The sequence below is a fragment of the Protopterus annectens genome, chromosome 11.part0, assembly GCF_019279795.1.
Source record: "Protopterus annectens isolate FY-2018-M chromosome 11.part0, PAN1.0, whole genome shotgun sequence".
NCBI classification, from domain to species: Eukaryota; Metazoa; Chordata; order Ceratodontiformes; family Protopteridae; genus Protopterus; species Protopterus annectens.
In genome coordinates, this window is record NC_056745.1 from 881,423,140 (window position 1) to 881,447,374 (window position 24,235).

A 24,235-nucleotide genomic window follows, 5' to 3' on the forward strand; every position below is an offset into this window, starting at 1 on the left:
GCCTTAGCATCCACTTCTTTACCTGACTCCCAGCTACTAGCCCCTAAGAGGCCTGATAGTTTTTAAAAAGTGCCAGAGTTTCTAAAATTCCTATATAAAAAAAAATTTTGGTAGACCCTTCTATGTTTTCTGTCTCCATGAGACAAACCTTACCAGCTGTTACCTGCTGTTGATGTTTTACCTTCAGGCAGAAAAAATAGGGCCATGGATGGGTATGGAGAGAAGGTGAACACTTCTGCCACTCTTGCCTTCAGGGCATTGAATTATCCCTTTCAGACATAATTTTTCTGAGGATGTGCTCCATGTTCTTTAGGAGGTGAGAAAACCTACCAGTAGAAGATTTTATATATCCATATGGAAAAGATTTTCAATCTGGTGTCACAAAAGAAAGAAAATCCCATTCAAACTGGGATTCCTATTACACTCATATTTGTGCGAGTTGGTCTAGCCTATTCCTTTATCAAGGCACACACATATCTGCAATTTCCTGTATGTATACCCTTTGATTCCTCCCACCCTATTCTCTAAAATTGAGGTGAAGCAGTTTACTAAGGGCATCCCTCATTTGAATCCACCTAGGAGGCCCCCCCCCCCTTGGGACCTTAACTTTTGTCTTGGAAAACATACCCAGCCAATGTTTGAACCAGCACCTTTGGCATCTTTAAAATGTTGTACTTGGAAAACTATTCTACTAGTGGCCATTACTTCTGCCAGCAGGGTTTCAGAGCTCCAAGCTGTAATGGTCTCTCCTTCCTGCCTTAGTTTCTATAAGGATAGAGTAACCAGCTATTAATCTGCCTTTTTTTGCAAATCTTTAAAACAAGGGTGAAAAACTTCTACGCTCCCTTGATGTGCACAGGCATCTCAGATTCTATGTGGGTAGATGCTTTCTCTAGATCTAGAACTACTTTTGGCAGATCTGTTCTGTTTGGATTATTTTACAGCTCTTCTGTTCCTGGACCATCCTTCCTTTCTAACTATTAAGCTGTGGGAATTGCCCAATAGTATTGGAGTACTACAACAGCGATCTAAGGAAGGGCATAACACAGTTGTGTAAGACCTAGCCAACAGCTCCAAGTACGTTCATATATGCGCTGAAATTATGTTGGGTGGAATGACTATTTATATTCCAGGTTATTTTAATTGTAATACTAAGGGAGTTGTATATGCAGCGAAGTGCTTAAATTGTTCTTCTTACTACATAGGAAAAACTGAATGGGAAATTAAACAGCGCATATATGAGCATCTCTATGATATTAGTAAATCAAAGAACACTAATGCACTTTACAAACACACAGAAAAAAAACAAGGGCATAGCTTTGGCTTTGTTGTTTTGGAACAAGTAAAAGTATGTCCTAGGGGAAGTCCATGGAAAATTACATTAGAGACCAGAGAATACTGGTAGCAAACTTATTTAAATGCTGGATAACTCCCAGGGCTGAATGAAACAATTTCTATTACTAGTGTTTTGAAAATGAAGCCATACAAAAGATAAATGTTTTTAATGATGTATTTTAGTTGTTTAATATGTTAATAATTTAATTGATTAATTAAGTAATAGTGTAGTTTGTATATAAGGGAATGTATTGTGGTGTTACTTTGCCTGATGAAGGCTGGTGTCACAGCCGAAAGCGCTTACCTTGATTTTACTTTACTTTATTTTATTAAACTTGGAATGTACTTGGAGCTGTTGGCTAGGTTTTATTAGTTGTATCTTTTGTGTAAGAACTTAGTAGAACAGTGGATGTCCTACTCATCACTGTTGCAGTATTGCTTTCCACCCACCTTTCCCCTTTTTTAATGTTTTATCTTTTGAATGCCTGTGGACTGAGGGGGAGCTATTTCCATGCTTCCCACCTCTTAGCTGACCTTAATTTTTTGTTAGTTCTTTTCCCCAGTATTTTCCAATTCTCCCGGCTTAGAGATACTCTTGAGTATCTTACACTCATATGCCCACTTGCGTACCATTACACCCACACCCATGGGCTTAGGCCATACTTTGGACATATGGCTGTATAGACATTTTTTGGCTTTGGTACTGATACCGGTACCGGTCTGATGTTGGGTTACCTTGGCAAGATAACCTAGTAATATTAGAATACTGCAGTGATCAGTAGAACACCTACCAGTATGGTAAACTCTTACACAACCGCACTTTTTTTGTAGTTTACCAGTTACCAGTGCAAACCTTTAAGAAAATGATGGAGTATTAATCCCACTTTATGGCATCATTTGGTATGTCAGTAACAATTCTGAAACCTCTGGAAATTACGGCTGTTTTAGATGTGTATTGTGTGATCAAATCAATGTTTTTTTGTAATACATTTTTGGTTGTTTTCCAGATTATCTTCTGAACCACTTTCTAATCCTTAAACATGGTGCATTGAAAAATTATGGAATTAGTAATTCTATGGAAATGGTTCTGTTTTAAATGTTAATACAAGCAGTCAAAAACAGACATTTAAAACATATTTCCTTCTGGTTATTTTAGCATCTTGTTTGGATTCTGGGATTAAAACCTGGAAGTGGTGGTGCACTGAAACCTGGGCGTGCAGTTGAAGGGCCAAGCACAGTAGGTACTAGATATCTTAAATGGATAATTGTTACTGCATTTGCAATACCACATATTTAAGTGCTATTATTCTTTCATAGGTTTTGACAACTGCAGTCATGACTGATCTGCCAGTGATCTCCAATATTCTTTCCAGGCTCTTTGAAAGCTCACAGTAAGCAATGGATTCAATATTTTTCTCAGTTTTAGATAACTTAAAAACTTATTAAAGTTGTTGTAACATTGCTTGAATGCACAATTTGCTGTTTAAATCTTAAGTAAATCCAGGTCTTTTGAGATGTGGATGATGCTGGATTGTCCATGCTAAAGGAAGCGAGATGGCCCACTGCAGTGCCAGCAACTAATGGATAGAGAGGTGTACAGTGTATGGGCCAGGGACACTGCTAAACTGCATTCATGTGTTAGCTTTCAAGGAGCATGTCTGGGAATGTGCGTACTGGCTAGAGAAGACATAACAGGCCCTCATGTCTGTGAAAATGCATGACAACTGCCAGGTAAATTAGGGCCGAAAATGGAAAATCATTCTTGGCTGTTTGGTAGCAGCAGTCTTGTGACTGTTTATCACCCCAGTGGTTGGTGTATAAATGGGGATGGTTGTGTTGGGGGGCTAAATGGTTAGCAGGCATGGGGGTGGATAGAAAAAAGTGCGTGGTTCTTGTAAATTATGAATCTGTATCTAGTTCTTTCTGTATTAGTACAATTAGTTTCATGACATTATAGTTTAATTCAGAGCTGGATTTGAAAATTCCAAGTGAGAAGATGCTCATCTCCAGATAGTTATGTTCATTTGGTTCCCTTTGTAGTCTGATAATACACTTCCTCTACTTTTGGTTATGCTGGGTGTTGGTATGTTTGAAGTAGTCATGTAATGTGTAGCACTGGAATTGTGCTGATCCTCACTGTAGCATAGCACTTTGTATGATAAGAATGTAATGATACACAAAATAGTTTGACTGACAGTAAAGCTGATAGGTACTATAATCTGCAAATAAAACTAAACTTGACTTCCATTAAGCTTGATTCAACTTTATATTTGAGACTGCTGATGTGAAACTGAAAACTACTGAGGACATACTGCTTCAAGTGTTAAATTAGTCTGATTTAACCATCAAGTGTTACATTAGTCTGATTTAACCAGATGTTCTTAGCGCATGCATTGTGTGTACAGTTTAGGGATCTGGTTTACACTTATTAATATCAGAAGAGTAAACCATTATTTTTCTACAAGTTCCTTGGTCAGTATGAACCTTTGTGCACACATACCCTGACTGTTGTCTTGAACTGCAGTGTATTAGGGAAGCACTTCTGATAACAGCAAGTCCTGACGATGAGGGAAGATATGTTATCAGTCAAAAATATCTATTCTATACACGTCTCTGTGCATGCATGCACATACATGAATAAATCCACTTGAGCTATCTATATACAGCTAAAGAATGGTGAAAGAAAATACTGTTAAGCTTTGTGTCAGCGTTGCATTGAAAACTGTCTGAATGGCCTTGTGCTTATTATTGGAAATGGGTCTTTCTTGGCTTATAGTAATACCTTCATCTTAGGAGAGAATTAGGACAGTTTCAAATTTAGATTGTCACTGACAAGAGTACTGTCATTATCACCGAATCAGTCATTTGATTCACTTAAATCTGACTATTGACCAGTAAACCTTAGTAGTTCTGAAATGCTTTCTAAACCTGCCTCCATAATTTGACTGCTGTTCCTTTAAAGGCTGCAGCTTATTAACATTTAGCCATAATGTAGCCATTACAGTCTGTGTGAAATATGGGAAGTAGTTGACTTCATCTCAGTTGACCCGGGTTCAATTAGCAGTTTAGTCGACTGACAGAGTGGCTGAGAGAAATGAGCATGCATTTCCTGGGTGGGAGGGTGTTTGTTGATAATGCTCCCTTTGGGAAGGTGTGCTTCAAAGAGAGGAGTTGCCCTTGAATGTAGTCAGTAAACATGGGAGGCAGGGTAGGGATGTGGGTAGGGCATATAAATAAAAAAAAAAAAAATCCCCCCTCAAGATGGAAGAAGCAGTGGCCAAGCCACCAGGATGCCCTTAGGATTCATGACTCGTCCCAGCAGTATCTGAGTAAGTTGGGGGGGTAGGAGAGAAAGCTGGTAGATCTGCCAAGGATGTGGGGCTCTTTGTCTTAAGAAGTATTTGATACATGGCCGGCAGCCATGGTGCACACTTGATGAGTAATCATCAAAGACACAATTAGAAATGAGGAGAAATTGGGTTATTTACTTGTGTACAACAGGGCAACATCCATAAAATCATTACTGTAAAAATATTTACTGTGTCTTCCATATATAGCTCTTACTCACCTTCAACCTCCAGTATAACAGGCTTGTAGCTGAAGAATTGTGTGATATTCCAGTGCTTCACCCCACCATGCCAGACTACAGCTGCAAGTTAGATATACTGTGGCCTCCACCAGTTACATATCTGCCATCACTACCTTTCAGTATACCAGGTTTGTATTACTGATGCCTGTGTATAGTATGAATGCATCTACTTCTGCAGTATTTAATTTAGTTTTGGAATATCTTGTGAAAACCTTTGATATTGGACCGCCTAGCACAAGCATTTACTTACTGAGGTAGAGCAGCCAAGGTGGGGGGTGAGGGGCAGTGATCACAGATTGAGTAGGCAGCAGCAGTAACTAGTGATGTCCTTTCTTATCATTGTTGAAGTATTCTTTAAAAAAAGGGCCAAGGGTAGCCCAATATCTGGCCAGTATACCAAAGCCTTAGGATTTTATACACGTCATACTGTTAGATGAATGGTAAATGGAAAAGAGTCAGTTATCGATTGTTTTGTATATGTTTAGTATAGTACGTGATGGGCTGTCCAGGGATGGAGCATTGTTAGATAATTTTTTAGGCATCCTGCGACAGTTTTGTTTTTCTTACAGTGAAAGGAATGTCATTCCAAATTTTGGAGGAATTTGTCGAGTCAGTCACTGGCTGAAATGTTAGATTTGGTGACTTCTAGAAAAAGTTTATTAGTAAATCAAAGTGCTCTAGATGTTTTGTAAGGTTTAAGGAGGTTGGCAAGGTATGGACATTTGTTTGGTTTTTGGATCAGGGTTAAGAGATGTTCTTCGTGTTTCACTGTTGCAGTCATCACACGTGGGTTGTCTGCCTGCAGATAGCCCTCAGTCTGCCCAAATACCAGAGACTTAGTATTTCTGCATCGGTTGCTGCCACTTCAGGACTGATGTCAGGTCATCAGAGGTGTAAAAACAGGCAGCCCAAAGCCATTACGTCAGTTTTTCTTGCTGAGGAGCCCATAGCAGAAACAGTTTGCACGAGTGCCGAGTTTTCACTTCTGAATTGAATTATCCTGAAGTCTTCTAAAGCTAAGTACCCCGTTGGGGATCCTTTTTTCTTGTTCTAACTGATGTCAGAAAAAGTTAACAGTTGTCTCGCCTGTGGAAAGCAAGTACCACACTGAGATTTCCATTCTTACTGCGTCACCTGTTTAGGCCCAGACCACGACGTACCTCACTGTTGGTTTTGTGCTTTGTTCAACGCCTGAACTTTTCATTGTCGGGCCCTTGTCACTAAATACTTTCACTCTTGATCTCCTTATTCCGATATGACTTTGGTAAGCCATCCATCTACCGAGCTTCCAAAAAAACGTAAGGATAAAGACAGAGACAGACTGCACAGGTCCAAAACTGCTGATGACGCTTCCGTTAAACTAGTCGCCAGTTCGCCGGTACTCAGTGAGGTGCTTTCGCAGCCCTTGATGCCCGCTTCGATGGATTCGCAGGCCATTACCGAGACCCGTTCGGAGTCCGGTATACAACGAGACTCTTCTTTGACTATGGAACCTGCGGATGTCTCTACCTTGGATGGGTCCGGAGCTGCTATGCAGGCACCGGCTTCCGAGAAAGTTCTTCGCATTGCCGATATTTGACACAAACCAATGACCTTTCGCGTCTTCATTTCTGCCTAAAACTACCGAGTTTCTAAGGCCAAGAATATGAGCTACGCCTAAAAAATGATGACCCAAACTCAAGCACCTGCTTCCTTGTCACAGTCTGAAATGCTTAAAATGGCAGAAGACCTGATCATGCTGGTTAGGGGAAGCCAGCCTTCCCCTGCTAATAGAAAGAGACCTATCCCCAGCAGCTTCAACTGAGCAAGAGTCAGACGACTCTGAGGTTTCTGAATATGAAGACATGCCTTTATCTGCTTATGAGGATTCAGATGCAGAGGAATCCGTTTCCTTTGATTCCCCTCCAGAGGATTTTTCTTTTGGTGAAACTCTACATACTTTAAGAGAGCATTTCCACTGGGAATGCCAGGATTATCCTCAGTCCAAAAAGAGACTCAGAGAATTTTTAGATGTGCCACAACATAGACCTTTAGCTATCCCTCCTGTTCTGGATGTTGTGGATGATGTCTTTGTGGAATCCAGTCTAACTCCTGATACTTTACCCCCTGCTGCAAGGAAACCAGACAGGTACTACAAAGTCCCTGACGCTCACAAATTTCTTTTAAAAAATCCTACAGCTGACCCAGAGGTAATTTCCCAAGGGCCTAAAGGAATAAAACCAACTGCAGCTAAGAATCCCACTCCTTCGGACAGGGATTCCAAAGCTTTAGACAGATTGGGTAAAAAAAGTATACACCTCTGCAACTATCGCCATTAGGGCATTGAAATGCAAGTTTCACATGCTGACGTACCAGCAACATATTATGGAAGTTATTAAGCAAAAATTGTCTACATTTCCTGACTGTGCAGAAAATAAAGAATTACAGGAGCTTATGCATTCTGCAAGCCAAGTCAGCAAGCATACCTTGCAGTGTGGGTTTGACGCCCTAGAAGCATCTTGCAGGGCAGCAGTCACTGGTTCTGTACTTAGAAGGCATGCTTGGCTTAAGGAGCAGACCTTGCCAGACCATGTCAAATCAAAATTACTAGACATTCCTTTGAACAAGGACAATCTGTTTGGCACCAAAGCAGAAGAGGTTATAAAAAAGATGGAAGAAAAAGCTAGGTCTATGCAGACAGTCAAAGCTTTTTTGTAAGTGCAGCCTCCAAGATTCAGTAGGCATTGCCCCTCAAAACATTGGTCCTTTCCAGCCCCTTCAAGGCCATCTCAAACTAGACCCAGGGGAAACAGATCCCCCAGATTACAGTCTCAGGGTATGCAGAGATCTAAGCAATTGAGTACCTCCACTTCTAAAACAGGGAGTGCTAAGCCATCCCCTTAAGGAAAGAATTCACAATGACTTCTCAACTCCACTCCTCACCTCTGCCCAATTGCTCATGTCCTTAAGAGGAAAACTTGCCCACCATGCAAAAAACTGGACCTCCATCACCAAAGACCGATGGGTCCTCAGCATTGTAGACCGATGGGTCATCAGCATTGTATCCCAGGGGTACAAATTTTACTTCCACACACTGCCAACACCAAAAGGGTTTCCAGACCTTCCTCAAAACCAGTGGGCAGAGGCACAAAACCAAGATCAATCCCTGCTCTCCATAAGGCAATTCAGCCTGTTCCTGCAGAACAGATAGGTCAAGGGTTCTATTCCAGACTTTTCCTGGTACCCAGAAAAGAGGGCACTTGGCGCCCAATCCTAGATCTTTCCATTCTAAACACCTTCCTGGTGGTACCAAAATTCAAAATGTTCACGCTTCAGCAGCTTCTTCTTGTGCTGCCTAAAGATGCCTGGTTAGCCACCATAGACCTAAAAGAAGCCTATCTGCACATCCCTATCAGGGACTCATGCAGGAAATATCTACGTTTTAGGGCAGAATCTATGCATTATCAGTTCTCTGCACTACCCTTTGGCTTATCCACTGCTCCCAGAGTCTTCACAAAATGCCCGGCTTCAGCCATTGCCTATTGCAGACAGTGAAAAATTCAAATATACCCTTACTTGGACTGTTGCCTGATTCAGGTTGACAGGAAAAGCTGTTGCAGCACCTGACATTTATAAAGAACCTTCTAACCTCCCTGGGGTACATATCAATGAAAATAAATCAAAAGATTGTAGTCCTGGGAGCAAGCTTGGACACAGCATCCAAGATAGTATTCCTTACTTCAGAAAAACAAGCCTATCCAACAGGCTACTTTGCTCAGATGGCCACCAGAACTCACCTATCCGCAAGGAAAATCCTGCAGGCTCTAGGGTTCATGTCCTCTTGCATTCTACTAATTCCATATACCAGACTGCAGTTGAGGAAACTTCAATGGTACTTAAAAAGTCTTTGGTGCCAACATTCTCAGGACCTGGAAACCATCATACCTATCATACCTTGTCTAAGGACAGAGTTTATTTGGTGGGCAGCAGCATGCAACCACAACAAGGTACTTAAACCCCACGCCGCCCAGACTATGCCTGGGGGGCACATCTGGACAAGTGCATTCAGGGCCACTGGAGCCCAAGTCTAATTCATCTGCACATCAGCCAAAAAGAGATGCTAGCTGTTGAGCATTCTCTGACAGTTTTCAGATCCCTACTCTCTCCAGGATTCCTGCTAATAAAAACAGACAACACCACAGTGATGTGGTACATCAACAAGCGGGGGGAACTCACTCTTACCCTTTCTGTAGGCTAGCCATGACCCTATGGAACACAGCCTTGGCCATGCATATTCATCTGCAAGCTCAATTCCTGCCAGACAAACAAAACTCTCTGGCAGATGACTTAAGCAGAAATCACCTAGACCCACACAAGTGGTAATTAGACCGCAGCACTTTCAGCCTTCTAACCCAGAAAAGGGAGACCCCGGAGGTGGACCTTTTTGCCTCTCCCTACAGTCACCAGCTCAGCAAATTCTGCACCAGGACACCTCACAGCAGGGCCTTGGAAAGTGGATGCCCTGTCCTTCCAGTGGGTAAACCTCTCAATCTTATGCATTTTCCCCTCTGCCTCTTCTTACAAGAATATTACTCAAGATAAGACAGGACAGACCAAGGGCAATTCTGATTGCCCCAGATTGGCCACACCAGCACTTGTACCCACTACCGCGCAGTCTGTCACTGGTGCCACCATGGCACCTACCCCAGATCCCAACCCTCCTCACTCAGCAGGAGGAACAGATCTTACATCCTCAACTGCAAACCCTGAACCTTGCAGCCTGGCTTATTCCTTGAATTCTCCCCCAGTGACCAGCCTAAGCAAGCAGGTGCTGGACATCATTCTTGAAGCCAGAATACCCAGTACAAGGAAATTCTATGCTGATAAGTGGAAAAGGTATTGTTCCTGGATTCAGTCTAAAGGAGCGGACACAGCATTGCTCTCCTTACCTCTAATCATGGATTACCTAGCAGATCTACTGCACAGAGGCCTGTCCTTCTCTTCCATTAAGCTCCATGCCACTGCCATCTCGGCTCATTGCAACACTGAGCCACCTCCCTTCTCCCACCCTCTCATCAAACAGTTCCTGAGAGGGGCCAACAACTTAAGGCCACCAAGGAGAGCCCCGACTCCTGCTTGGGTCCTTAACTTTGTACTCGGAAAAACTCATGCTACCGCCCCCTTTGAGACTGCAGTGTCAGCAGAGCTAAAATTCCTCTCTTGGAAAACAGCCTTGCTTCTGGCCATCACTTCAGCTAGAAGAGGGTCTGAGCTACAAGCACTTATGGCTGTGGAACCCTTCATTATTTTTCATGCTGACAGGTTTTCTCTCAGGACTAACCCTACTTTTATGCCTAAAGTGGTATCCAGTGTAGCTCTCTACCAATCTCTCTATTTGACAACGTTCTTCCCTAATCCTCAAAATAAAGGGGAAAGGATCCTGCACTCTTTAGATGTGCACAGACAGCTCAGATTGTACCTTGATAGGATTAAGCCCTTCAGGAAATCTGACCAGTTACTAGTCAGATGTTCATCATGTTACACTGCTGCAGTCATCACACTTGGGTTATCCTGCCGTCAGGCGGTCCCGCAGTCGGCCAGAGTTCCAAAGTCTTGGTCCGGCGTCGGTTGCTGTCGCCTCCTCCCTGACGTCAGAGCGGCAGGGGTATATAACATGCATCCGACGCCATTTTCTTCAGTCTTTCTTGCCGCGCGGTGCCCGAAGCAGAAGCAGTTCGCAAGTGCCGGTCGGCCGACTCCTGAGATTTTCGAAGTCGAATTTCAGATCCGAAGTCTTCAATAAAGCTAAGTACCCTGTTGGGGAAACCTTTTTCTTGCCTCAGACCGATGTCAGAAAAAGTTAATAATTGTATTTCTTGTGGGAAGCAAATACCTCATAAGGACTTCCACTCATACTGTATTCCATGCCTAGGCCCTGATCACGACATCACTAGTTGCCAGTTTTGTGCTAGATTTAACAAATGCACTATAAAAAGGTGTTTTGATTTTGCTTTACACTACTTTGGCCGAAGGTTCAATTACACCATGCCGTCGGATCAGCCGACGACCTTAATACCGAAAAAACAAGGATAAGGACAGGCATCAGAGGTCCAAAACCGACGACGAAACCTCTTCTAGGCCAGTCGCCGGTTCTCAGTGAGGCGCTTTCGCAGCCCCTGACACCCACTACCTCAGAGCCACAGGCCGCTTCCGACTCCTAGGCCTCTGGAAACTCAAGGTATTGGACCTACGGAAACTAATCCCTCAGATAGGTCCGGAGCCGCTGAGCAGGCATCGGCTTCTGAGGGTGTTTTCAGACCTTCACAACTTACCATTAAAACAACAGCCAAGACAAAGGCACCATTAAAGACAAAGAAACAAGTACAGCATTCTCCTGGACAGTCCTCCATGCCTAAGAAACAGATTCTTAAAATGGCCGAAGACCTCATTACTCTAATCAGGGGTTCCCATCCCCCTCCTGAGAAAAGGCCTAGGCAGGATACAGACTATGACTCCTCTGATCAGGTTTCCATTTCCTCTGATTCCTCTTCAGACCAGGGATACTCTCTACCCCCCTATGAGGACTCTGATGCTGAGGAATCTATCCCTTCAGCCTCTCCTCCTGAGGATTATTCTTTTGTGGAAACTTTACATACCATGAGGGAGCATTTCCATTGGGAAAGTCAGGATTACTCAGAATCCAAGAAAAGGCTCAGGGATTTCCTCTTATTGCCTCAGCACAGGCCCTGGCTATTCTGCCTGTGCTAGATATTGTGGATGATGTGTTCTCTGAATCCAGCTTATCTCCTGACTCTTTGCCCCCTGCTCCAGCCAAGCCAGATAGGTATTATAGAGTCCCTGACTCTCACAAGTTTCTTTACAAAAACCCTTCTGCTGATCCAGAAACTGTTTCCCAGGGTCCAAAAGGGGTTAAGGCTTCCATTGCAAAAAATCCAGTACCCTCTGACAGAGATTCCAGAGCTTTGGATAGATGGGGGAAGAAAGTATACATGTCTGCAACTTTAGCAGTAAGAGCTTTAAATTGCCAGTTTCACATGCTTAAGTACCAACAATATTTAATGGCTCAGTTAAAACAGAAAATGCTTGCAAGCTCAGAAGCTCCTGATTGTGAAGAAATGCAAGATTTATTGCATGCAGTTGAACAGGTGGGAAAACATACTCTGCAATGTGGTTTTGATTCTTTAGAGGCCTCTTGTAGAGCCGCAGTTACAGGTTCTGTTATTCGAAGACATGCTTGGTTAAAAGAACAGCGTTTACCTGATCATGTTAAGGCAAAATTATTGGATGCTCCTTTACAGCATGATACCTTCTTTGGTGTTAAGGCAGAAGAGGTGTTAAAGAAAATGGAGGATAAAGCTAAATATATGCAAACAGTCAAGGATTTCTTATAGGTACAGCCGCCTCGGTTTAGCAGAAATTGGCCAACAAAGAATTGGTCCTTTCCAGTGTCAGACAGGTCACAGAGAGGCAGATACAGACACCCTAGAGGCAGATCTCAACCCCAAGGCTCAAACAGACAACGACAGTGGGGCACCTCAACCCCTAAAAGAGGTGAGGACAAGTCTCAACCTTACAGGAAACAGTCACAATGACTTTCCTCTGTGTACGCCAAGCACGTCCCTTTTGGAAGCCCCTTAGGGGGAAAACTAACACTTTTTTCTCAAAACTGGCAAACAATCACCCAAGACAAATAGGTCCTAAATATTGTGTCTCAAGGTTACAGATTCCACTTTCATACTTTACCAAAGCTAAAAGGAATGTCAGACCTGCCACACAATCAATGGGCAGAGGCATAAAAACAAATTTCAGCCCTCATAGACATGAGAGCTATACAAAAAGTACCACAACAGGGACAAGGATTTTACTCAAGACTCTTCCTGGTCCCCAGAAAGGGCAAAGCCTGGAGGCCCATACTGGACCTTTCAATTCTGAATACTTACCTGGATATTCTGAAATTCAAAATGTTGACATTACAGCAGCTTCTACCCATGCTGGGCAAGAAGGCTTGGCTTGTTACTCTGGACCTCAAAGAGGCATACCTGCATGTCCCTATCAGACAAAATTGCAGAAGATACCTCAGATTCAAAGCTGGTACAATGCACTACCAATTCTCTGCACTGCCCTTTGGCTTATCTACTGCGCCCAGGGTCTTCACAAAGTGCCTGGCACCAGTTATTGCATTTTGCAGACAAAAAGGAATTCAAATATATCCATACCTGGATGACTGCCTCATTCAAGCAGAGACAAAGGACATTCTTCTACAGCATCTAGCGTTTGTGAAAAAGTTGCTAATTTCTCTAGGGTACACAGTAAATGAAAAGAAGTCAAAACTAGTGCCCTCACAACAGATTACATTCCTGGGTGCCAGCTTAAATACAACGGCCCAGATGGCTTACCTCACGCCAGACAAACAACTTCAACTAACTCAATATTTTCAATTACTGGCAAAAAAGTCCCATCTCCCTGCAAGAAAAATTCTGCAGGCCCTGGGATTCATGGCATCCTGCATACTACTAATACCATATGCCAGACTGCATATGAGGAAATTACAATGGTACCTAAAAAGTGTTTGGACTCAACACTCTCACAGTTTAGAAGCAGTAATTCCAATGATTCCCTGCCTACAACAGGAGTTTTGATGGTGGGCACAGGCATGTCACCTAAACAAGGGTCAGCCTTTTACCCAACCCACAGCCAGGCAAACTCTAACAACAGATGCTTCGGATTACGCCTGGGGAGCACACATGGCAGGAAAATGCATTCAGGGCAAGTGGACCACAGACCAGATGCATCTTCACATCAATCAGAAAGAGATGTTGGCTGTTCAAAATGCCTAACAGCTTTCAAGGACCTTCTACATCCAGGACAACTATTACTAAAGACAGACAACACCACAGTAATGTGGTACATAAACAAGCAAGGGGGCACTCACTCTTATCCCCTATGCAGGCAAGCCATGACCTTGTGGAACACAGCTCTAACGTACCAAGTTCACCTGCAAGCACAATTCCTGCCAGGAAAGAAAAATACTCTGGCAGATGACCTAAGCAGAAATATCATGGACCCTCACAAATGGAAATTGAATCCACAAATCTTCAGCATGATAACACAAAAATGGGGATGCCCAGACATAGATCTTTTTGCCTCCCCACTGAATTGCCAACTACAAAAATTCTGCACAAGGACTTATCACAAACAAGCATGGAAAGTGGATGCTCTTCTGTTCAGCTGGAAAAACCTAAAAGTCTATGCCTTCCCACCACTGCCTCTCCTTTCAAAGGTACTCCTAAAAGCAAGACAAGAAAAACCACAGATGATCCTGATTGTTCCAGACTGGCCATGCCAGCACTGATACCCAATCTTAAGTAACTTGGCTCAGGGCCCACCATGGATTTTTCCCCAAATTCCACACCTTCTCACTCAACAAAACAATCAGATCCCGCACGGTCAGCTCAAAACCCTAAACCTGGCTGCATGGCAGATACTTTAGTCAAACAGGCAACACCTCTCTCTAAAGCTGTTATGGATGTCATTTTGGAAGCCAGGAGGCCTAGCACCAGGAAAGCTTACTCAGAAAAATGGAAGAGATTCTGCACCTGGAACCAGGCTCAAAGCCTTGACCCTCTTGTTCCAAACATTCCTCAGATTTTACAGTACTTAACTGAGATGCTGGACGGAGGCCTATCCTTTTCATCAATTAAGATCCACGCCTCTGCCTTTTCTGCACATTACAACACGGATCCTCCTTCATTCTCTCATCCCTTGCTAAAGCAGTACCTCAGAGGGGCTAAAAACATAAGACCGTCCCGGAGAGCACCAACACCAACTTGGGACCTCAATTTCGTTTTGGAAAAACCTGGCAGTAACTTCAGCACGAAGAGTCTCAGAGCTACAGGCATTAATGGCAGTGGAACCTTTTATAATTTTTCATCAGGACAGGGTATCTTTAAGGACAAACCCTACCTTCATGCCAAAGGTGGTATCTAGTGTGGCTCTTAACCAAACCATCCATTTGCCAACTTTTTATCCAAACCCCCAAAATAAAGGGGAGAAACTTCTGCATTCTTTGGACATACACAGACAGCTACACTTCTACTTGGACAAAACAAAAGCTTTCAGGAAAACTGAACAACTGTTTGTAGCATATGCTGCAGGATCACAAGGCAAGGCTATCTCAAAGCAGACTATATCCAAATGGATAGGGCACTGTATTCGGTACTGCTACACACAGCATGGAAAATCAGTCCCTAATCACATTAGGCCTCATTCCACCAGGGCAACAGCCACTTCAACAGCCTTTCTCAGAGGAGTACCTACCAAGGAAATTTTGGAGGCTGCAACTTGGAGTTCAGTGCACACCTTCACCAAGCATTATCACCTGCCTCTTTACTCTAAATCCAGAGCAGGATTTGCCAGTGCAGTTCTGCAGAGCCTCATAGCCAATCCTAACTCTTTATAGACCAGCCACCCAACCTTAGCTTTGGGATTCAACCCAAGTGTGATGACTGCAGCAGTGTAACACGATGAACATAGTGCAGTTTTGTACCTACCATAAATGTAGATGTTCGAGTATTCGCACTGCTGCAGTCCAGGTTACCCTCCCTCCATCCCCTCTGAACTAGCTGGACTTATCTATACCTTTCTATTCTATACAACCTTTGGGGTGTATTTGCTGGTAACTGAAGGTATTGTTTGTATTTTATATGTTTGGTTTTGATTAGCAATATGTATTGCCTACCTACTTGGGGGCAACTGACATCTGGGGCAAGAAAAACTGAAGAAAATGGCGTCGGATGCATGTTATATACCCCTGCCGCTCTGACCTCAGGGAGGAGGTGACAGCAACCGACGCCGGACCAAGAATTTGGAACTCTGGCCGACTGCAGGACCACCTGATGGCAGGATAACCCAAGTGTGATGACTGCAGCAGTGTGAACACTCGAACATCTACATTTATGGTAGGTACAAAACTGTACTTTTTGCACCAGGGGCAGAGGACAAGGCCATATCAAAACAAACCATTTCCAAATGGATAGCACACTGTTTACATTTCTGTTAGAAACACCATGGGAAACCAACCCTCAGGGGGTCAGAATGCATTCCAATAGGGCAACTTCAACCTCTACACCATTCCTCAGGGGAGTCCCTACCCAGGGACATTCTGGAAGCTGCTACCTGGAGTTCTGTTCACACCTTCACCGAGCATTACCACCTGCCTATCTTTTCCAAATCCAGGGCGGGTTTTGCAACAGCACTCCTGCAGGGCATAATAGCCAGCCCCAACTCTTCTTTACTGCCTCCACCCATTCTTCAGCTTTGGGAATCAACCCAAGTGTGATAACTGCAACAGTGAAACACTAAGAACATAGTACAGTTGTGTACACTTACCATAAATATAGATGTTAGAATGTATTCACTGTTGCAGTCCTGGTTTCCCACCCTCCAGCCCCCCTCTCTCTCTCCTTCTCTATCTCTATTACTCACCCCTTACAGGGCTATTGGTATTTTCTTTTTACTGGTGGTGTTTTTTCCACCATAACTTAGCTCCCTATTTGGGGGTGCTCCTGACATTTGGGGCAAGAAAAACTGATGTAATGGCGTCGGCTGCCTGTTTTTATACCTCTGACGACCTGACGTCAGACCTGAAGTGACAGCAACCGACGCAGAAGTACTAAGTCTCTGGTATTCGGGCCACCTGTAGGCAGATAACCCAAGTGTGATGACTGCAACATTGAATACACTCAAACATCTACATTTATGGTAAGTGTACACAACTGTACTTTATGAGAAGCTGTGAGTGAGACACTATGGGAATTCTTGCTGTTTTAGCTCTTGAAGAGCTACACAGTGATGAGTTCTATAGGGAAGGTTTCTAGCAAGTTTATCAGTCTTGTTGTACTGACCTTGCTTGTTATGTAGGGTGGGTTCCTATGTTGGTAAAGGTAGGTGCAGTATGGGCAAGAAGAAGGAAGAGACCATTTGTTTTCTGGCAGAATTAGTTAAGAAAGGTTTAGCTCTATAGAGGGGAGCCTAGCTTTTGATGTTTTTTTTTATTTTGATTGTTCCGGAACATGGAAGTGGAATATCAGATTTTCATGTGTGTGAACGCCTAGTAGCTTGGTGAGTGAGACACATTCAATTATATTGTTTGTAGAGGTAATATAGAAAGCAGTTTTTTTCATTATTTAATTGCTTGGAGTAAAAAGAATGAGTTTTTATTTTTTTTTCAGTGTTGAGGATTTCGTTAGCCAGGACTCCATTGAAATGAGGTAGTTATTTATAGTGGGTCGTCTAGATTTTTGGCTGAGCAGATTAGAGTGGAGTCATCAGTGTAGTTAACTGTTGTGGTATTCTTGGTTTTTATGCTAAAGTCATTGATGATGATAATGAAGATTATGGGACTGAAGATAGAGCCTTGGGTAACTCCAGCAGTCACAGAGAGAAAAACAGAGAGATTGTGTTGCCACCTAACTGCTTGAGATCTATTGATGAGGTAACTATGGAACCAAGCCAGAATCTGATTATTAAATCATAAGTAGAAGAGTTTTTGAAGAAGATATGTGATGGGAAATTGTGCTGATGGCTTTATAAAGTACAACTGATATGGACTATCAACTCTCCCATTGTGAAGAAGACTGGGGACTAGAAAGCAGTGATATTGTCATCTTGTGTAAAAGTCAATTCTGGCTAGTAAATACACTACTTGGATGCCTGCAAAGAAGAAATTTAGAGAACCTGAAAGAAAATTAAACAGAAAAGGTGAAGACAAAACACTGGCAGGGAAGAATCCTGCAGCTGTTACGTAAAAAGCAGTTCAAGCTTCAGCTTTGGTACTTCAGTAATTTACAGGGAAAAATAAATCAAATGTACAACAACTCATTGATGATTAAAGTAAATGAAACAGTAAAGAAGTTTGTCAACTCAAGTGGAAGTGGGCTGGAAAAATAGAGGAAGTTTTGGCTAGCTATTCAGATGAACTGATAAAACTGCAAAAATCTGAGGTTAAAATCAGGAAAAGGCTGGTTGACTGGCTGAGTATGAGACTATTCAAGAAAGAACTGCTCCTAAAAATGGTAGAGTTGAAAGACAGTTTGCACAGAGGAAACATGAGATTTTTCTGCTATACCTGTGAAACTGGAAGGAACATACTGCATTAAGTTTTATGAAAGCACAAATAAGCATCTGGACTAGTAGGTGGTGCAGGATCAAAGGCATATTTTGAAGTAGAACAGGCCGAGGAGGAAATACATTTTTTTCAACAAAATGTGAGCCAGCAAACAGAAGGAGACACAGTTTCTCATTCTTATGACATTAAAGCTGATATAGGCAAAAGTTTTCCAAGATGGCTGCACACCAGTCATTTGCTTAATTTCAGTTCTCCCAGTGGAAAAAAGAAATTAATAGATAAGGGCCAGTAATTTTGCCAGTTTTAGTAAAATTCAGTTGCTGGCTATTAAGTACACTGCCTGGATGCCACCAAAGAAGAAACTTGGAAAGCCTAAAGGAGAATCAACTAGTAAAGGTGACGAGAGAACACTGAGTGAAAATAAACCTGCAGTTGCTTAGCAAAAACCAGTTTAAGCCCCAGCTTTGATCTAAGAGATGGCTTCTTGTAATTTAGAGGAAACAGTAACTCAAACATACTCAGAGCTGATTAAAATAAATGAAACACTGAAAGAGTATATCAACTCAAATAGGCTGGAAGAAATGGAAGAGCTATTCAGACAAACTGATAAAACTGCAAAAAATCAGAAGTCAAAATGAAAATGCTGACCGACTGTGAGACTGCTCAAGAAGAGCTGCTATAAAATATGCTAGAAATAGAGGACAGGGCACCCAGAGAAAACCTGAGACTTTTTGCCATACCAGAGAAACTTGAAGGAACAGACTGAATTAACTTTGTGAAAGCACAACTAAGTAAATGGACTGGTATTCTACAGCAATATTTGTTAAGTGAAAGGGTCATCATTTGTATGCTCCAAATTTGGCCATGAGAAAGCAGCCAAAGACCAGTATTGGTAAAAATGCTGTCATACCAGCAGGCAGAGTTGATAATGCAAAACTGTGGCAGAAGGGCAAAGTATTACAAACTGGGGACAGTATAATGTTTGTAGAAAATGATTATTCACTGTACTCTAGGTAGAAGAGAAGCAAATGTATGCAAGCAGTCAGGGAATGTTGAGAAGCAGGTTTAAAATTCAAGCTTCTGTACCCAGCTGTCTTCAGAATATTTTCTTCCTGGAGGATCAAAGTCGTTTTTGTTGTAGAGCAGGCTAAGGAAGAAATATAAGAGTTTGTCCAACAAAAAGTGAGTTGTCAAACATACCGGGGCTGTGCTTCTCATTCTTCTGATAATAAAGCTAGTAAAGAGTCTGTGCCAGTGAAACCTTTTTTCAGTGTTCCAAAGGAAAATGTTTGAGAGACAGAAAAAGAATCACGAGTTCACTAGAAGAACCATGAGCACCTTGGATTTGAACTGGAGTCTAGGGTTGGGAGCTGGAGCTGAACAGGAAGAAGCCCAGCAACACTGAAATTAGTGAATAAATATGAGACTATAAAGCATCAGTCACATTTGTGAAATATGGCTTTACAAGAAAAATAAGCTGAGAAAGATTGGACTTTTGTCAATTTTCTTAAACTTGTGGGAAAATGAAAGGCTTATGCCCCACTTTAAGGCATTAATGTTTGAAAGGACACTTAAAATTGAAGAAAAAGAAAAAGTAAATAATTTTTTGTCCTTAACAGTATTTGTATGAAACATTTCATGATATAAATTGCATGTTATGTAGTGAAATATTTAAATGATTGTTGTATGTAATAAAGATACTAAAGTAAACAAGTGCTTTCATTTCTTTGTAAGCAAGGGATGTTTGAGTTAATAGACTGTAATCTTGGGCTGCTGGGATGGGGAATGGGATGTAAAATTTTACTGACTAATATATTTAGAGTTGAGATGTTTCCTTTTATTTTTGAATAAGTAAATGTCTGTCTTAATAGCCTTGGTTTAATCTAATAACTATTTAGTGTAAGCGAGTGAGTTTTAAAAACAAGAGACCTCTATGAATGTAATGAGTAGTTTTCCTTTAGCAAATAAATGTTCAATGTGAATTGAGAAGTCTGCAGCTGAGGGCAGCTATAATTTCTGTTCTTATGTTTCCTTGGAGACAAGCTGACTACAGGCGAAAGCAATAAATCCAGAAACATTTGGACATTGTCTGCTGAGAGAAATGTAGAATTGAAATGTACAAGGGCAAGCAGCTAAGTAAAAGAACGTGTCTTAGCATGGATAACCTTAATTTTAGGTTAGTTTGTGCTTGTTTGTGCAGCTGTTAATTTAGGACAGTTATTCATATCAGGAGGGTTAAACTTCATTATCTGACGATGTACATTGTTTGTGTCTTTGTTTTAAGTTAATAGATAATGGCAGAGTTCTGTTTATTTTCAGGGTTTTAATTAAAACAAAAAATCTTTTAAAATGTGACAGGTTCAAATGGAAATGACAAGAAACAACTGTATAAAGGTTCAACCTGCCAAGCAACAGTGGGTAACACACAAGCTGGATGTGCACATTAAAAATACAATCATGTACGATAGGTGGCGGTAATAATTTCTGATCATAATGGTTGCACTGCTCATATTGTTATGGAATGTGAATGGTCTTACAGGTATAGGCAAAAAGGTAAGTACTGAATTAAAAAATGCAGAGTGCAAACAGCAGTGCTACAGGTGACACGTTTAGAATGAAGTCAGCATGTGAATTTGATAAAGAATTAATTTCCAGATGGATATTCAACATTGTATCAGGAACAAAGGAAAAGGGTGTACTTATACCAATTGTTAGGGGGGAGCTCCAGTAGTGATAGAAGAGGAAAAAATGATAATGGTAGATATGAGGTAGTAAGGGGCTGCTGACATATATTTATATTCTATCTAAAACTGCTGTTACAGAGTTTAAGAAATTTGGGGGAAACATTTTCAACTTTTAGCAGGGAATATTACTTATAGGTGGGGACTGGAACTTGATTTCCAACAGTGAGGATGTATCTGGGGGACCTAGAAGGGAAAATATAACAAAAGAGGGTAAATTTCTAAAGAAATGTATGAAAATATTTGGTGTGGAAGATTTGAATTCCGTAGAAGGAATGCAGAAAATGTACATATTCCCTAAGGTATAGTAATTAGGCTAGACTAGACAGATATTATATTTCACAGGAAGATGTGCATTTAATTGAAAGCTTTGACACATATTTAGTGATTGTTTCAGATCATGCATCATTAACAACCAAGAAGAAAGGCAGGGTAATAAAGTAAAAATGAGACACTAGCACGTCCCCACTTACCTGCTAAAAAGAGAAGAATTTAAGGAATTGGTAGTAGAAATTATTTGAGAGTTGTTATGGAATATAGAAATTTCTTCAGAAAGTATAGCTAATGAGTGGGATAAAATGAAAGTGAAGTTTAAAAATAGGGTAAAAATAAAAGAAAGAGATATGGTTAACAAGTAATGTGAATTATTTAGAGGGGCAGACAAAGGTTAAATTATTGCAGAATAAGGGGATTTTCATAGAACAAAAAGTGGTGGAACTGCAGAGTGCTAAAGAGGAAATAAGGGAGTATCTGAGTAATATGCATGGGTTTAGAAAGATTGCTTTTAAGCAACCTTTTTATAATAACTCCAGAGCACAAAATCGTTTAGCACAATGACTTAGGAAACTGAAGTCGAAAGGCTTGTTGACAAACTTAGGGAGCCTATAACTAGAAAAAATAACTGGAGATTCCGTAGAGGTGCTAGAGATATTTGGGAAATTTCTTAAAAAAGCACAAATGTAAATATTTATGGAAGACATGGGTATGATCAGGTTAGAAGAGATGAGGTTTAGCAATTAACAGATGAGATAGGAGGAGATGAGATAAAAACAGTGATGTATAATTGATCTGCAGGAAAAGGAGAAAGTGATAAATATTTGGTAGATTTTGTTTAAAAGTATTTTGAAAGTTGGGTAATCACCAACATCATGGAATCAGACCCAGTTTCATATAGGCACTTTTCGATTTTAACCCATGATTATAAATTGTTTTTGTCTATACTAGATAAAAATGACAAAGGTGTTGTCAGAATTTATAGGTGTGGATCATTCTGGGTGTCATTATCACTGCTGATGTCCAATCCATTGGACAGATAATCATTTTGTTGTTGTGTCACATCCCATACAAAGATCTGCATATCCAGTATCTCTTCTGCCTAGGAGAAGAACATGACTATAAGACCTGTTCAGACTCAATATTTGAAACATTTAGCTTCCTCCAAGATGGTTAAGAGGAGAATTGGCTCCCCGCATACCATATAAACCATGGGCCCATATATAATTTCAAAGGCCTGGAAGGGATTGCAGTTCTACTTAGGAAAGAGATCCCTGATATGTTAATAGAGGTACATCAGGGAGTCTGAACTAGCCTACCCTGCTTGGTGCAGATGAACATCACACCAAAAAAAAAAAAAAAAAAAAAGAAATGACAAAAAAATATCCATTTCTCTTCTCTTTCCTTGTCTAGGGAGATGGAGTGGTTGGACTTTTCTCAAGGCCATTATGGCCCTTAAATGTCCTTTATTTTCTGCTCATCTGCCTCCTTCCATATCCCCAAAAAAATCACTGTGGATTCATCTTATTCAAAAGTGCAAGATGGCTCTGATTCTGAACATTTTCTGGCATGCTCCTTTCAGATAGACTACCCCTGGTCAAGTCCCTTTTGATGATGAAGACTTAGTTTCCCCCAAATCTTCTGTTGAAGAAGCTTCATTTTCAGAGACAATTATAAACACGATGAAACATTTTGAGTGGGAGTCTATGCAGATTACAGAGGTCCAGAAAAGATGCTACAACCTCTTAGAAATGGGCACTCCAGCCCCCTCACTTGCCCCTCCAGTTCTGGAGGCATTCTTGGATGCTGTCTACTATTCCTTGGTTACCCCTGGTTTGCAGCCTCTTGTCCCAAAGACCAGACATATTTTATAAAGTTTCTGATGAACTTTTGAGTTCTTGTACAAGAATCCTGTGGCAGACTCCTCTGCAGTATCTCTTTCTTGATAAACCTGCAAAACCTCTTCACAATTCTAGTGCCCTTACTTCAGACAAACAGTAGGGCTATATGGATAGGTGGGTAAAAAGGTTTGTACATCTTCTACTCTGGCATTCAGGACCATTAATTATCAAACCCAGATGACCAAGTAAATGTTATATATACTCATTTCCTTAAACAAGGCAATGTTGGATTCAGAGGCCAGATTCCAAACAGATGTCTATACTTAATCAGACTACTCAGCTAGCCAGACACTGTGTAAAATGTAGTTATAATGCTGTAGAGGCCTCTTCTACAGCAGCTGATGACTGGGTCTGTCATTTGTAGATATGCATGGTTGCGCAACCAACCTATGCCAGAAGATGTTAAAGCCAAACGCATTGATTCTTTTTTTGACAATGACCTTTTGTTTGGATCACAAGCTGCCAGTTTATTTAAAGCCCTACAAGAGGAAGGCAAGGCAAAGAAAGACTGCAGGTAGATTCTGTTAACCTCAGTGCCTATTCACCAGATGAATTACCAGCCAAGCCCACTTATTTTGTTAGGTGGGACTGCAAACCCATTCAAAAACACAAGGCTCCCAGAAAGAGATTCCCTGAGAAATCTTATAGTGATCCCACATCTGAGTGGCCTCCTTTCAGGGAAAATTTCTTGTGACTGTTTACAAAACAGCACCTCCCAACCTCTTAGTTCTGCCCTGCCCCTCTCCAAAAGGCTTACCTAGTCCATCTTAAGATGGGAAAAGATCATCACAGACCACTTGATGCTTTCCATTATAACAAAAAAAAAATTATCATGGCCTAGAAAGAACTTTTCTCCCTGAATGGTATACCCCCCTACAACCAAGGTCATTGTCTATTACCCATATTCCAAGAATTACAGAACCAGTCCCAATAGATTTTGGGTCTATAGTAAATCAGCGAACGCTCAAAATAGTGAACACTGATTTATCGACCCTTTGAGTGAAACCTGACAATCCCGAAGACACGGAACAGGGATTTTTTTCCCAGGGGGAAAAAAATCGCTAGGCTGTTTTCGGGAAATTGCCATTTCCTCCACTGTGGTGTGATCTCGAAGTTGGTACATTTAAGTGGTAGTGGGGGGGGGGGGCAAAGCCCCCCACTTTATTTGCGTTTTGAACGTTTTTTCTTTTCTTTTCTTTTTTTTTTTTCCCGTGGAACAAAAATCGCTGTTCCGTGTCTTTGAGATTTTCAGGTTTTGCTCTTTTAAGGG

General features: G+C 41.5%; 1 protein-coding gene across 1 annotated transcript in view; it reads left to right on the top strand.

The window, feature by feature from the left end:
• The window catches only part of MON2 (MON2 homolog, regulator of endosome-to-Golgi trafficking), a gene marked incomplete in the record, with an annotated part of 2,751,369 nt that overhangs the window by 1,677,530 nt on the left and 1,049,604 nt on the right, over positions 1 to 24,235 (top strand). The window contains 2 exon segments of the mRNA XM_044088289.1: positions 2,492 to 2,572; positions 2,653 to 2,726. Of these exon segments, the coding sequence (XP_043944224.1) occupies positions 2,492 to 2,572; positions 2,653 to 2,726 (155 nt within the window).